Source organism: Erpetoichthys calabaricus, chromosome 7, assembly GCF_900747795.2.
Source record: "Erpetoichthys calabaricus chromosome 7, fErpCal1.3, whole genome shotgun sequence".
NCBI classification, from domain to species: Eukaryota; Metazoa; Chordata; class Cladistia; order Polypteriformes; family Polypteridae; genus Erpetoichthys; species Erpetoichthys calabaricus.
Window position 1 is genome coordinate 158,341,848 of NC_041400.2, and position 17,053 is coordinate 158,358,900.

Sequence of the window (17,053 nt, forward strand, 5' to 3'; positions counted from 1 at the left end):
TTTCTTTTTTTTTAGCATGTCAACCTTACTTTGAGACCTTACAGGGATAGGTTCTAATCGCAGATTATTTTAAAGCAGATCATCCATCAATTTCCAGTTATAGTTATGTATATTCATTTATTGTATATGAGCAGATTTAGGCCTACAATTACAAAATACCTTTTTAATGTGATATCCTTCATGTTTCGTTTTTTGTACAGTGTTGGAAGTAACGCACTATTCTTGTATATCACAGAAGGAAAACTCATAATTTAATCTATTTGAAATTCAGAACCTCAGGCTGTGAGAAAGGCACTTTATGTTGAACAAATTAAAGCATTTTTTACATATAATTGTCTGGATGCATAATTATTTACATGAAGTAATTAGGTGTTAATTTTTCATGGTAACAATTTTATGTTTTTATTTGGCAAACCAGGGCAATGTTTAATACCATTTTATTGCTGGCTGTATACTGGGTGGCATCAGCATGCAGTGGTTAATTGTTAGAACTGCTGTTTCACACCACCAGGATATTAAACTTGAAACATGGGCTGTTAACTGACAGTGTGGAGTTTGCACATTGTTTGTGTACCTGCAAGGGATTTTCACATTCAGGCACAGCTTTAACAATAAGTTTCCACGAACTTACTCTAAATGGTCACTAAATAGTTGTTGCTCAGTATTATTGTTAATGAGTTTTCTGTGTAGAATTTGAGTGTTTTGGAATGCAAAGAAATAGTCCAAATTTATTTTGTTATAAATAAAACACTTAGTCCTTTCTTTGTTGATGACTCTTTTTAGTTCAGTTGTTTTAAACAGGTTTTAACATTTTTTAAAGTTACACTTTGTTATCAGCTGTTTTTTTTATCTAATGTTATAAAATTCTAATTTTGGCTATGTTGATGTGTCCTTTGAGTACTTGTTTTCTAAATGAATAGAATTAACTAGGAACGCCACCCTCTTTGTACTGCATTACCATCTGAAAGACAAGTCCAACTAAGTAACATTTAGAATACATCACCCTTTCACAGACACTAAGGCCGGGTTTATACTTCACGCGATGCATGCTGCAGCGGACGCTCTTGCTACGCAAGCGTTTTACTGTTTATACTTGTGAGCATACTTTAGGTACATCTGGAGGAATCCAGCAGGAGGCAGTGTGAAATATTATCACTGTGAGAACAGGTTCGGCTTCTCTGTGTTGTGACACCTTACCGCAATATCTCTGAAAAGGATGTTTAATCTTTAAATCCATCAGTCCAGGGATGTGTCCATTCCAGCTAGCATTGGGCACGAGGCAGAAACAATCCCTGGATGGGGCCTCAGCTCATCGCAAAGTGAATACAAGCACACACATACACTAGTGTCATTTTAGCTGCACCAAATCTGCATATCTTTGGAAGGAAACCGGAGCACAATGTGGAAACCCAGCAGGAAATACCAGCAACGTGACTCCCTGCGAGACAGCAGTGCTACCGCTCCCCCACCGTGTCACCCCCATGTGTGTAATTATTAACAGTATTCATTATTTAAACAAAATTAACGATTTATTTGTAAAATGTAACATACATACTTTAATGCATTTCATCATGAAAGTGATATCAAGTATAAATCTAAAGATTCTAAATTTGCAGAGAGTTGGAATATCATACATTTAATGTGTTCTGTGTGGTGATCTATTGCTTCTTGTCACTGCTGTCAGGTCCAAGAAGCTCGTAACGATTAAAAACTGGGATGACGTTTACGACGGTCTGCTTTAATGATAAAATAAACTACGAGGTTAAAGTGGACATTTCGAGATTAAAGCCAAAATTTCCACTTTAATCACAAAATACACATTTTCACCATGTCCTTAATTTTTTTCTCTTTGGCTCAAATACAGCGCTGTACATTATGTTGCTGTTGTGAAGTTGCTATAAAAAAGACAGCACAAAAGATGGTATGTGAGACTTTTAAAATGTATCGTGTCATTATGATCGGGAATATGCAACGCTTGAATATAAAAGCACCACGAATGCATCTGTATGTCAGCATTTTGCTTCACCATATCGAACCATTCATCGAAGCGCGCACATCGATCCTATAAGATCTGCAAAGCAGCTTTCTGTCACATGTACATAGTAAACAGAGACTCTGACGTCACATTACGACTTTTATCACACTGCGCCCCCCCCACTTTTTGCTGGTACTGCAACTCGCGCACGCGTCGTGTTAATTTCAGAGGACGCGTCAAATGAACGCTGGGAACGCATGGCAGCCATGATGCGTGTGCATACGTTTTCTAAGCATGAAGTATAAACGAGCCCTAATGGGGTCCTTCTAACATCTATTAAATAATGTAAGCCCTATGGATAATGTCTGTACATTTAGCCAAAATATTCTGAAAATATAAACTGAAAAAAAATATTAAATTCAACAACTGTCATTATTTGTTATAATCTCATCTGTTTCATAAAGGATTTGATGAATTTAATGTATTTTTATGACTTCCCATATGTAAGATTTTCCCTCCAGTATTCAACCAGGATGTATGTGTTCAGCACTAAGCTTTCTAAAGTATAATTTATCAATTATTACAGAAATATTCAGAAACAGGAATAAAGATTAAGATTGGATATTCATTTTAACTATATTAACTCTGCCTGGTAGACAGAAGTGAAGAGTTGACCATCTATTTACATCTTATTTAGGGCTTTCCATCAAAGTGCCAAATTTGCTTAAAAAGATATGTAAGCTTTCTTTTAATTGTAATTCCCAGATACTTCAACTTTTTTTGAAACGGGCAGTGGATACCCCTCAAATACACTATTAGGTGCTAAAGAGTTTACTAGAAAAAGCTCTTTTTTCAGATTATTTTTAAATCTATAGAGATTTTATTAAATCATTTAATACATTTATGAAGATTGGTAATGACATACTCAAGTCAGTAATGAGCCAAACCATATTATTTACACAGAAAGTTATTTCTTGCACTCTTCCTTCCCTTTTAATTCCCTTTATTTTTGAGTTTTGACAAAGATAGATGGTGATAGTGGATGTCTGATGTTTCATGAAGTGAGAAAAAGACAAATGCCAAGTTAAAAGAGGTCTTAGTTTGGAAAGTTAGGAGAGGAGAAAATACTAATGTGGTTTGGACATGTGATGTGAAAGACGGAGTATAACTGGGTGAAGAGGTGGATCACAACGGACATGGAGAAGATAAAACTAAAGACGTAGTTTGAGGGAGGTCAAATGATATGAAATAAAAATTAATCTTGCCCTAAAGGATACCCAGAATTGAGAAAATAGGGTAAACAAGGAAAATATTAAGTTGTTAAAGGTTGTGATGATGATTTGTTCATAATATTGTAATAATTTATTAAATTATTTATTAAAACAAAGTTAATATAATGTCTGTGAACTGTATTTGAAACCATTAACAAGTGGAAGTAATTTAAAGTGGAGGCAATATTTACCAATGCATACTCTTGAGATCATGTGTAGAGTCAAACGATTAACATTTATACCATATTTAGCTTCTTTACAAGCCTGAATATTTTTCTGAACATCTGCAAGACAAGAGTCTAACCATGGGCTGTCTGCCAATCCATCACAGGATGTGAAGTCGCATATGGCCTGTTTTAGAACTCCATTCAACCCAACCTACACATCTTAGGGATGTGGGAGTATATGTATGTATTTATGTATAAAATAGTTAGGGTCAATGGGACAGACCCTGTCCTTTCAGTTTTGAGTGCAAATTGTGAAGCATCTGGAAGTAAAACTGTAGTAACTGGAGAAAACTCCATAGAGAGTGAACACAGAATTTGTAACCAGTTGAAATGAGTAAATATCCAATATTATACCTGTTTTATGCTTTTTTATTACAGTAGTAACTGATAATAATTAACAGTAAATTAAGAAATGGCCATAATAGTGCAGTAAAATAGTTCTTAAGACTATGTGCACAATGAAGTTAAAGCCTCTTAATACCTTCTTAGACGTACTATTGTGGATTTACTTCTTAATCTACATAGATGAGGTTATTTTTAAGGAAACAAAATAATTTCTTTAAAAGGTTTTTCTCTGTTCCCAAATCTTTACAGTTTGCTGGTGTACTGTAATATGGTATTTTTTGTTATCTCATTATGTTTTTGTAAAAATATAGTTCACTTTTTGTGAGATGTACCTAAGGGGGAAAAACTAATGTTAAACCTTATAAAAGGACAGTTTCAAGTGCAAATGATTTAAAAAAGAGACTACTGTATTCTCCTGGCATCTTTCCTTTTATAAAAATCAGCCATACCTTAACTACAAAAGGAACGTAGCATCAACAGCCATTAGCAATTAGACAAATATTCACAGAACAGGAATGTCTTCAAATGCTTCTTAACAATGCTAAAGGAGCCAATTGTTTGAATGAATGTGAGCAGCTCATTCCATTAACAAATGGAATGGATAATGGAACCAAAAAGAGACATGCCCCACTGCGTTTTGGAGCATGTTTGGTGACTTGGCAGTGAATCCTGTTTCACCTACCTGTAGGGAATTGCATTTGTGATCAGTGCATGGACAAGAAGCTGAGTTGAATACTCTCTCAGATGCAGTTTGATCTTGCGCCTGTAGTACTGGGTGAATTTGCATGAATGGGAGTATCACACATTGTGATCAGCAAACGCTAGCTGGTCGTTAGTCATCATCCCCAGGTTACATGCTGATTAAGTGCCGAGGAGAGATGTTATGTTGAATTGAATCACTGGATGATACATATTTGCTGTTTTCATATGTCTTTTACTAATGATTGTGATTGTTTAGGTGTCATATTGTATAAATGATACATATTTTAAGATTAATATTTATGAAATTGATTTAACCTTTTTTATTTATGTACTTTTAATATATACAGGTTTAACAAAGTAAACATACAGCATCTCTCACTAGTCTTCCTTTTCAATGTGGATGTTTTAATTGCAGCATATCTGCCCCGTTTTGCAAAAATGAACAGAAATGGAATTGCAATTTAGTGCCATCTGTTTTGTCACCCACTTAATTCAATTTAGGATAAAGGGAGCAGAGACGATTCTGGCAGCATCAGATGTAAAGAAGGTTCCAACCATGGACAGAAGACAAGTCTATTGCAAAACTGAGACATATACACGCACACACACACTTTCACTTTTATGAGAAAATTAAGATTCTTTAATTAACCCGCTGGAGGTGCCTTTGGAATTTGGCAGGAATACTTGAAAGGAGACTTACACAGACACGGGGAGAATGTGCAAAATGCACAAATATAGTCAATATACTTGAATTTTAATTAAAGAACAACTGTAACTGAGGACTAAAAGCTAAATAGAAATTAAATTAAACAGTAAAATATGTGGGTTTAAAGGCCCTATACTTGGGTGGTTAAAAAGAAATAGCTGTTTTAGAAGAAGAGGCCTTGGTGTGGTGCATAGGAGTTAATAAGGCAAAATTTAGATTCCAAAGTCTGTATATTTTTCTGCTTTGGATTACAGGTTGTAACCTACAAATTTGATACAAAGACATAATTAAAAGAAAAATATGAAGTCACAGCTCAAAAATACATTTTTTAAATAATAAACTAGGAATTTATTGTTTTTCAGATTGGATGAGGCATAGTTTATATTTGGTAATCTTTTTTTTCTGAATTGATTTAAAAAAAAAAAAAAAAAAAAAAAGAAAAAAACCCTATTTGTTGTATCTCAGAGTAAATCTTCCCTTGAATTTCTTGCTATTGCTTCCTCCCCCCTCCCTATCACGTTCAGGCAACAAGCAGTAGTGCCACAAAGTGCTCGATCTTGCCTAAAGTCTAATGAGATTGTCGTCTTTGCCTGCACTCCTTCCTGCTGGCCTCTTTCACATATAGTATTTGCCGTCTTTCGTGCTGTGGGTTGCGCAGTTGCTCTCAACTATGTCTGAATGCATACAGCTCTCATTTGTGCTTTGCAGAATTGGCTTTTATACAGTAAGTTAAATTAACATGGGCTTTAGGGAGTACAATGCTGTGTCTAATTCTGCATTAATGCTTTTCTGTTCCTTGTTGTCAGAGTATTGTTTCTCCCTCCTCCCATAGCTACTGTTTACATGTTATTAAGGTGGATCAGTACTGGTGCTTATTGCCTTTCTGTTTAGCAGTGTGCCGCCTTCTGCAGGCTTAATTTTTATTGAATTTTAGGGTAAAAGCAAATCCTCTTCATCTTTTAGAAAAGTTATTGTTTTAGAGTAGTGAGGGCAGGAGGTGCAGTTTTTTTTTTTTGTGTAGTATAATTCTAGTAGGCCTGAAGACATATATGTTGATGTATAACAACTTGTGATGCTGGCTTATGCTTCATTATATGTTTTGCTGTTTTTTTCTGAAGGCAAACATGATGAATTAATATTTGTCCAGTAAATTTAAAATATGTGTATGTCAGTTATGTTCAATGATATTATTTAACTACGCTGACCTAGGACATTTTTACACTTTGAATGTCTGTAATGAGCATCAAGAATAAAGCCTGCAAAAAAGCTGTCTTTCAGATTAAAAAAAATGTTTAACTTTCATGTGACACTTTTTAATTATTAGCTAAGCTTATTTTAAAGAACTGAAAAGTTATGTGAACAAAGGAACTGTTAATATACATAGAAGGTTTTTTTCAGCTTGTATTTCCATTTACTTATCAGAATTACAGGACTTCTGATCACAGAATTTTTGTTCACACCTCTGAAAAAAGTAGAAACTACTTTGCACAATTAACTTTGTGCATCGGATTAGATTTTTTTTCATGGGTCACTATTTGTTGTTTTGTGTAGTGGATATTGTACAGTACTATAAAGTCATAATAATTAGATTATTTTTGTTGTCTTCACATGAACATGTTTTTGACTGTCAGTGCAAGCTTCTGGTTGTCATGGTGTCATTGCTCTTACATCAGTCCTAATGTCTGTTGCTATTCAGCTGTTTTTTCTCTTAGGTTAGATGCCACAAATGTAAAGGTGGGGGTGGACTCTTACACTGTTACTTTACTTCTTTTTAATTTCTTTGTAATTTTTTAGAACCTTTATTTGTTGGCTAACTTATTTTAAATGTATACCTATCTTCAAATATACAGTATTGTTTTATTTTAAACCAAAAAGTGATTGCAGAATGGCCAGTGTCAAATCAACTATACTAAAGTTAAGGTTGGTCAAGTTCAGTGCAGTAAAATTTCATATTAATTTGAATACGTTTGATTTAGTCCTGTAGTGTGCCAGATTTATTCTGCATACTGTTCTGCTGATTATGAGCTTTTGCTCCCAAAGTACTTTAAATATGTTCATAGAATTTGTGGATCTTTAAAAAAATATTCGAAGAGTCATGAAAGTTGTAACTAGCATCGAGACAGATGTATTTCTTGCCAGAAAATGCTAAAACCTTCCAGTAAATGATGGGAGTATTTACCCAAATGACTCAAATAAAGTGGCAGTTAGCATCTGTACCTGTAATTTTGGTGCAAATGAAAGATGACACAGGAGCACAGAGTAAGGTCAATCAGCTATGTACCTCTGCAGAATGGATGTTCACAGTTCAGAAGAACAAGGCCTTTGTAGATTACATGGAGTACAAGCAAGTTTATAAATTCTTTTACAATTATCAGATATGATTGACTCAACAGATACTAAGGTGACCTATGGTATTTCCATAAAATGCTAAAGTGCCTGCTGGTGTCATCTTTCCTGTTTGTCTATGCACATGAAACAACTGGGCTCCAAGTGGTATTGATTTTTTTTTTTTTTTAATTTAGTACACTTATTTGTCAAGATGTTTTTGTATTATAGAGTGATTCCTTATAGATTGCTTTACTCCTGCACACCCTAAACTTAGCACACTTAGAAAGGCAAACACCTAACTCACCCTAAAAACTTAAGCAATGACAGTCAGTGATGCACAATCTATTACTCCTTAGTACTCCACATAGTGACTTACTAGCTTTAGCATGAGTGATCGACACTGTTTTCCCCAGATATCTCCTAGACACTAAAGGCTGACAAAGTCCCTAGATGTACTCTAGATACTGGAGTCTGGTACACCTTGATTATTCCACTTACTCAAAAAGCTACATTACACTTTTCATTCCCTGCTTACTATTGGAGGCTAATAACCCTGTGGTAATGACGTGGCTAGCTACATACACAAGTGCCCTGTATTTAAATTACTATTTCAGCTACTCAAGATGTGAGAACTATAAACATTTAAAGCAAATAAATGTTTATTAAAACTAGATAATAGCAGCACAGTGAATCATAACAGCATATAATATAAATCACATAAAGACAATTAATAATAGCAATGTCTGGATTTAACCAATACATACTTGTTTCAAAGTTAAAAAAAAAAAAGAATAAACAATACTTTCCGTAATGATATGGAAGCTAAAGACCAGCACTAAAGGAAGCATCTTTGTTATGTAGAGAAGAACGAGGGAAAAGGATTGTCTGCCGGGGCTTGGCTGGACTCAGATGACAGACTGGTGTATGTCTTTTTGGGTCAAGTCTCTCTCAGTCTCACCCACGGGCAGACTGTCCTTTATGCCAATATCTCATGTGGGGTTCCAGATCTCGTAATGCTATACACTGATAATTAGCTAGCTACTCTGATGATAGATAGCTTGTCCAAAAAGCTTAAGTGTTTTGTTCAGTTCCCTTGTAATACATACTTTCCATCTGCTGTTAGGTTAGAATGCCCACTCAGACTATAACTCAAAGATTGACTGTGATTTATACATCAAGATAAAAGAAAATTACACAAAATATATGACTAGCCAACCCGCGGCATAGCATACGCCGCATAATTATGTATTGATGGGTGAACACTTCCTGAAAGACACAGTTGTCCAAATGGGGTGGGTTTGAGGATACAACTGTGAGTGAATGAAAAGATGGAACTTTGGAGAGAGCAACATACAATTGTCCGTGACTGAAAACTGGTTTTGGCAGATACAGGCTTATTGTTTTGAAAGTTTGTCCCTGTGCCTTATTAATTGTTATTGCAAAGGCCAATCTAATAGGAAATTGTCTGCGTGTAAACGTAAAAGGCAAATTTGAATCTGATGGGGTCAGGGATTCTCTCTCTCTCTCTCTCGCCTGTGTGTTTGTGTGTGTCTCTCTCTCTTGCGCACGCGCGCCTGTGTGTGTGTGTGTGTGTGTGTGTGTGTGTGTGTGTGTCTCTTTCGTGCGCGTGCCTGTGTGCTGTAAGTGAATGAAAAGATGGAACTCTGGAGAGAGCAACATACAATTGTCCGTGACTGAAAACTGGTTTTGGCAGATACAGGCATATCTTTTTGAAAGTTTGTCCCTGCGCCTTATTAATTGTCATTGCAAAGGCCAATCTAACAGGAAATAGAAAAAGTAAAAAGCATGTAAAAGTAAAAGGCAAATTTGAATCTGATGGGGTCAGGGAAATCTGGGGAATAAGGACAGTTTGTGAGGTAGTAGCTGCGATTGTTTTACACTCCAGTACATTGCGGTGAATGCTGGTAACAGTCAGTCTAGTGCCTTTACAGAGACATCTTGCTGGCATGAGGTTTCTGAGAAACATGACGACTGAACCTATTTTAAGTTTGACTTTATGCAGAGGCATGCCAGTGGGAGTAATGGCTGCCCGGCGGGTCATGGGAATAACGCCGCCGGATCGCCAGTCGGCATCGTTTATGGTCGGAACTACGATGGTATGTGATCTTCTTCGAACCTCCGACTTTCATTCTTGATTAATGAAAACATTCTTGGCAAATACTTTCGCTCTCGCGCGAATTGTTGGCTCTGCAGTGCATGTGCCATGTATCGGCTGCTTAGTGAATTGTTGGTGGGGTGGGATCGGTCTTACGTGCGTCTTGCTTGCCATGGACTTAGTGAATTATATATATGTAGATAATAAATTAAAGCATGAATAAAATTCTTGCGCCATTGTTTTGTATGAAACATCCATCCATCCATTGTCCAACCCGCTGAATCCGAACACAGGGTCACGGGGGTCTGCTGGAGCCAATCCCAGCCAACACAGGGCACAAGGCAGGAACCAATCCCGGGCAGGGTGCCAACCCACCGCAGGACACACACAAACACACCCACACACCAAGCACACACTAGGGCCAATTTAGAATCGCTAGTCCACCTAACCTGCATGTCTTTGGACTGTGGGAGGAAACCGGAGCACCCGGAGGAAACCCACGCAGACACGGGGAGAACATGCAAACTCCACGCAGGGAGGACCCAGGAAGCGAACTCGGGTCTCCTAACTGCAAGGCAGCAGCGCTACCACTGCGCCACCATGCTGCCCTTGTATGAAACATCTGTGACTAAAGTTTCAGATTTCAATTAATGTTCAGAATAGCTAATCTGGGTAAAATCTACAGCCACAAACTGGCATATTGTCTCTCCAGGATAGTTTGTCAGGAAAGTTCAATTTTAATTTACAGTGAATAGAGCGCCCTTGACAAATTTTATGTTTTTGACTCCTTTGTAAAAAGCATTGGTGAATTTCCAAAAATCATCAGTCTTAAACACAGAAGCATTCTCTTTGGCCTTCATTTCTAGTAACCATTTCAAATTTACTTAGAAAAAGGTTATTTTGATTCCTATATTTTCTTCATTGATTTATTATCTGCAGGTTATAATGATTCAGTATTTCTCTTAAACTATAATTTCTTTTCCAAATACCACAGTGACCAGCTATCCATCATGGTCTGTTGCTGTCATTAATTGTAGTATAAGAATTCAATATAGATTTTTAGTTGTCCATCGGGTATATCTTTCAAAATGTTGTGCTTAAAAAAAATACAAGCTATAATTGTCTATAAATCTTCCAATAATAATGCAAAATAATAATTTTACATTACTTGGAGTCGGGCTCAGAAGCCCATTTGTACTCCGTATTTAACTGCATAATATTGTAAACTGCTGTTAAAACCATGTAGTTTATGTTATATCCTGTGATCTATACTAATGCATTTAAATACATTCTGACATTTGGTCAAGCAGGACAACAGAGTCCTACATAAGCCTGACAATTCACTTCTTTGACCATGATTCTGAATTAAAGGCTTGGCTATGTAATCAATAGGTAAAAGTTTGAAGTGTACTGGCAAACATAGACCAGAGTTGCTAACAAACTAAATTCCTTAGCTAAGGTAAAACAAAGCCAATAGTCAGGTGTTTATTTATTTATTCTCCCCTCTCCCCTTTTCAGGAAGTGCACTGCTGCCTGTTGTGATTGTTGCACCCCAAGGCCTAGATTGTTAAGTTTTGCTGCAATCCAATTTGATAGTTATTTAAAATGTAGTGTTTTTAGGCACAGAATAATTTACAGCATTAAATATTTTGCAGCATGTTTTTCTTTTTGCACAAAACATGTTTACTTTTTTACAATATTGACTGTAATTTTTGTTTTAATAAACATACAGGTAACAATCTCAATTTATTGTCTGTATTGACAACTTGTACAATTGGTGATACTGCACAGTGCACAACCTTAATCTCTGATTTATAGCATTATTTAGCATTCTTGCATCATCATCAAGTTTATTGTTCGTCTCAATTTTTCCCAATATCATGGAGCCTTACTGAAGCCCTATCTTGTTCTTTCTCCTGTAGCAAGCCATGCATTTCAGTAATTTCTTGTGTCACCTCCCCATCCATGACATTCATCTTTATAACATTTCTCAATTCTTGGTCTCCATCTGTATAAGTACAGTATATGCCAGCACAATTCTTGGACTACAACATGCCCATGCTTTGTATAATTGAAAAGTTCAGTGGAAATGTTAAATAGTTGGTTTTAAAGGATGTGTACAGTTTTGGCATGATAAACTGTTAATAGTTTTAATATAAAAGTGTACTCTTCATAAAAACATGCTTTTTTCACCCACCTCAGAATCACAGACAAAGGAAAAGGATAGATAGTTCACGCAGCTTAACCTTTAAAGCTGGTTTTCATTCTCAAATAGCTGTGGAAAGTGCAGAAAACAGCAGGGTCTCTGGGAAACTTTAACAAAAAATGGACCCACTGCTGGTCAATATTGAATTCTACAGAGTCTTCCAGGTGACCCAGTTGAATTACTTGACTTGTTGGCAAATTAGCAGAGGTTGGCAAATTTTAAGCAGCAACTGCTGGGGTCAGGTTGTATTTTGTAAATTAATCCAGTTCTTTGGTTTAAAAAAGGTTCATGCAATGTGCAATGTCCAGAATGTTTTCATTTTTCACTCCTTTCCAATGCATAGAAACTGAAACACAATGTCTCCTTAAACATTTTACAGTTTCCCCCTCCTCCCTTCCTGCTTCTCTGAGAACTTTGTAGCAGGTACTAGATCAAATGCACCACACATTTTGGGTTTTCCACTGCATTGTCTTTTTCTCAGCTTGCCCAGTTTCTTCAAGATTTTTATGACAGCTTGAACACATTATCTTGAAAATCCAGTTTGGTGTGGTAAGGCTGACTAATGGTCATAAAATAAGCTACATTCAATGTGTAGTAGCTTAGCCATCTCCAAACCACTGCTCAAGGGATCCCAGTGTTTTTCAGGTTAATTTGTAATATCTAATTAATGTACCCATTTGGTTCTTAAATTGCACCACTAGCGCACCTTGTTTAGCTAATCACTGTCTCATTTGTATGCTGTAGGTGAAATTTAATAAATACATGGAATCTCAATGGTTCCCTGAGGAGTTTAAGGAACTAAATATTGTTATTCTAGTCCTCTCATAAGATATTAATAAGTCTTTGAATAACATAAAAAAATATTACTTTTTATTTAATGTTGTTTTATTGCAACTATTCTGATACTAGCTCTGTTACATGGTGTTGACTTGTATTTTTTTAAATCGAGTAACAGGTTGAATTTGAAATGTTAATTGGTTTGGCTAATGAAATACCAGGAATCATATTTGAAGTCAGGACCAAAAAATGTGAAGTACAAATATTCATATAACACCTCAGTTTTATAAGGGTATTTATTATTTCCCTCAGTGAGAAGTTAAGCAAAATGACACCTTTTATTGGCAAACTAGAAAGATAAACGTATAAGCTTGCATATTGTAATCTTTTTAATTTTCTTCTTTTTTAGTCATTCTGGTGTGTATTCATATTATTGTTTGTGTATTCATCCATCCATCCATTCATCCATCCATCCAGTTTCTGTAAAAATACAAATTTCCTCCTGGAGACAAATGAAGTTGTATCTATTTATTGCAATTTGGGTTCAAAAGCATAGTAAAATAATATATAAAAGTATAGTATTTCATGACACTCCTTTTGCCCCTGAGCTGTCCCCACCACCTCTTGGGGCAGATGTATATTCTAAGTGGACTATGTGTGCAACAATTTTTGTGCAGTGCTGGAACAAACAGAAATGAATATGTAACTCCACCTTATTTATATAGATTATTATGTTTTTGTATAAGCTACAGATTACTAGATAGTATTAGCACTTTTCTTGGAAATGTACTGTATGTCTGAAAAATAAATTTAAAATATAGACATTTATTGATTATTAATTACTTAAAACAACTTGCAGCAGACATTTTATTATAGAACTAATATTAAGTTTTTATATCACTTATATCCCACTCTGTGAATTTATCTCTGCTTTATTTGTATTTTATGAAGATCTTTATAATGGATATGCAAGTCTACAAAAAGTGGCAAGTAACAATTTTCTCTGAATGCTGATTAATAGAATATTGTTAATTAACAAAATAAAGAAATTATGAGCCATGCTTGTAAAAGTGCACTTTACAGTGTGTCTTTAGAGCTTTGCTAGTGAAATTTCAGTGTGAACACTGCAGTTAATTATTTTAGTCTCTGATCTGCTGTGTTGAACCTGTCACCTTTTTGTGTTACTTTTATGTGGAATTTATAAGCAAGATTTTTTTTCTTATCATCCCTTTATCAGTATTGATTTGTTTCTCTGAATGGTTAGACGCATATCTGTCTGTTTAAACAATTCTAATATTCCATTGATTGCTTGATGCAGAGCTACTGTAGAGATGCATCTTCATGGAATAAAAGAACAGTTACCAACCAACAGCTCCCGCTGCAATGAGTGCACAGGGCAGTTTAACAGAACATCTTATTATTAAATAAGGTTACATATTATTTAGATTAATCAGTGGTTAAAATGAAACACACAAGATTCTTCAACCTCTACTTACTTAAAGTTATTACATTCATAACAAACAAGGAAACAACTTTTGTTGATGTTAATGGCCAAAAATGAATAATTCAAGCAGAATCCTGAGCAGTGGTCCTCCTGCTGACCAAAAATCTGTTCAATTGATCTGTCCTATTTCCACTCTTAATAACATATTTTGGAAAGAAGACCCAATCATATTAATTTGTAGAGGTTTTGTTGTTTAGCTGTTTGCTGGTTTTATATTATACATAAAATGTTGTCCTTTAGTGACTATGCATGCAATGCTTTCATATTGAATCAGGTTTTAAATAAGGTATGTGTGCATTGTGGAAAATGTCTTCATTCTTTTCTTTTGTGTGTCTTCTAATCTTGTAAGAAGTATTTGATTGATGATCAATCATCCATGTTATTACCAAGAGTGTCACATTCCTGTCACCTTTTATTTGAATCCTGCACCTGCCTGCTCCCTGTGTTGTATCTGGATGTTCTCCTTGCATCTATGTTGTCTTTTATGCCAAAGGTGTGCATGAAAGTTTAAATGGTGATTCTTATTTAGTCCCTTGAGAGGGTGAGTGTAGATGTAAATGAGTCCTTCAATGGACCGCTGTCTTGTCCAGAGGTGCACTTCAACCCTAAGTTAGTTTATGTGAATTTAATAATGTTATATTTCCTTCAAAAGGTACTAAGCAAACACCAGCCTTTGTTAAGGTCTTATTACCTAAGAGTAAATAAGTAATAAATGATTTTTTTGTAGTACTTAAACTAAAGTGTTACCTAGAATTGTTTGTATGAAACTTTGAAATATTCCATTGTAAATGGTAAACATAAAGAAGTATCATAAATACGTGTCGTTTGGTTTGAGCCTGTCTGCATCTGTATTTTGTCATTATGAATGCAACTAAATGTGTATAGACTTAAAGCAATGTTACAACCAAAAATCATACCTTTTTATTTGTTCCTTACTTGTATTGTTTGCAGTAATGGCTGAGATAAATGATTGATGATTTTTATGAGCAATGAAAGTAACAAAATTACTTATACAATGGGTGTCGATACCATTGCTAAACAACAGCAAACACATCAAATTGTTAATTGAAAAATCTCCTATTGGTCGTGGTGAAATATTTTTTGCTTATCATAGTTCTGGGCAGTATACCGGTTCATACCAAAAAGTGTTTTTCATTTTTGTTATATGGATTTTTCTTATACCGCAACACCTGTTTAAATAGCTTAAACAACGTTCGGAACGTGGGCGCAGCGGGAAACTGTTTAAGGGTGACCTTTTTCACTGCTGCACCGCTAAACACGCATGCAACGGAGTACATGCGTTAGTGGAGGTGTTGAACAGTGAAAATGGACAGAGAACATTCTGAAACTGAAGCTGTAGCAGATGATAAAGTTGAACATGATGACGCAGAAGAACTTTTGCCAAAAAAAGGAACTGTGTCTGTTGTCTGGGGATACTTTGGTTTTAAAAGGTCGGATGTGGACTATTATGTTCAAAAGTGGGAATACTGTTTCTATACTACTGGATAATTGCAACTGCAAGCCAAGTTGTACTTGTTTTATTTATTTTTTCCTTCAATACTGTGTAGTGTACCTGGGTACTGTGTAATAGTTTGATGACATGTTGAATTTATTCTCGACATTTCCACTTTAACCTCAACGCTTATGACAAGAATAAAGTCAACATGTTGACTATAATTTTGAACAATACCGTGATATAGAATTTTGGTAATACTGCCCAGCACTACTTATCAGGTTACCTGGGGATTCTGAGTTGCTCTGTATGTTTTGAGTTAGCGTGTCCTGATATGGAGTTATTTATTCCCCATCTAGTATGATAGTGATTCCTGCCGGTATACTTGCACTGTATACCCCAACTCCCTGTAACCATGAACTGGGAGAAACAGGCTCAGGAAAAGATAGATATACTATTCATAATGTCCAGGGTGCTACCCTACCGAGGCCATTTAATTCAATCGTGTGTTTGATTCAGGTCGGTCTTACACTGTTTTAATTAGAGTTTGAAGAGATTATTATTAAAGGATTTAAGACACAATAATGAAATGCCAAAAAAAATTAACATTACCAAATACCAAAAAAAAAAAAATCCAGTAATTCTATCAAATATAAAGACTTACACAACACTCATTGCTGACAAGAGTTCTGGTTGGAGGATCTGTTCCTCCCTGTGGCCTCTGTGACCATATTGGTATTAAACTTTTTGTTGTGTTATTCTCTGTGAAGCCAATTAGTAAATTATAATAAAAATGCAGTTCTTAAAGCATAATGTAGAATTGGTTTACACATGGAAATTAACACATTACTTTAGGTTTTCATCATTTTTGAGGTCAAATGTAGAATTCTAATAGGATTTCTGATAGAGTGTCAGTCTTTTAATTTATATAAATGATATTAACAAACATGTTACTGATAAATTAATAAAATTATCATATGATACTAAGTCAAGAGTGTTCAGTTTTATCCTGCAGTAAGTGTAATCCCTTCCAAAGTCATATATGGGCAAATCATGCAATAAGCTGCAAGCTGGTATATTTTTTAAGGCAGTGACATGGTCAGATGTGTTGATTCAGAGATTAGATTTATTGTGTTTATGTATATAAATGAACATACAAACTTGCATACCTTTTTAAGAGAAAGTACTGATTTGTGGTTACTTCAGGATGCACTTGACTATTGATTTGTAGGGTGTGTTTTCCTTAGTTTGTAAAAAATAACAATATGCAGTAAAGGTTTACGTCATGGTCATTGTTACAGGCTATAAACTAAACCAAGGAGTGTTTTATTTTTTTTTTTTTAATTTTTACTACATCAGATCCTGAAACACATTTTTTCAATTTAACCTTTTTTCCCTTGTGTGGATTTGTCATACCTTTTAACATTCTTTGAATCTGTTATT

The 17,053-nt window shown here is 35.3% G+C and overlaps 1 protein-coding gene across 3 annotated transcripts in view; it reads left to right on the plus strand.

The window, feature by feature from the left end:
- The window catches only part of arl15a (ADP-ribosylation factor-like 15a), a 495,451-nt gene that overhangs the window by 17,490 nt on the left and 460,908 nt on the right, over positions 1-17,053 (plus strand). The window contains exon 1 of one of the 3 annotated variants that reach the window (XM_051930023.1): positions 5,830-5,950. The exons of 1 other annotated variant lie outside the window; for it this stretch is intronic. In XM_051930023.1, the coding sequence (XP_051785983.1) occupies positions 5,897-5,950 (54 nt within the window). In that variant the 5' untranslated portion in view covers positions 5,830-5,896. Of the gene's footprint in view, positions 1-5,829; positions 5,951-17,053 lie in introns of those variants that run through there. One more of the 3 variants, XM_028805616.2, reaches the window with a different exon arrangement.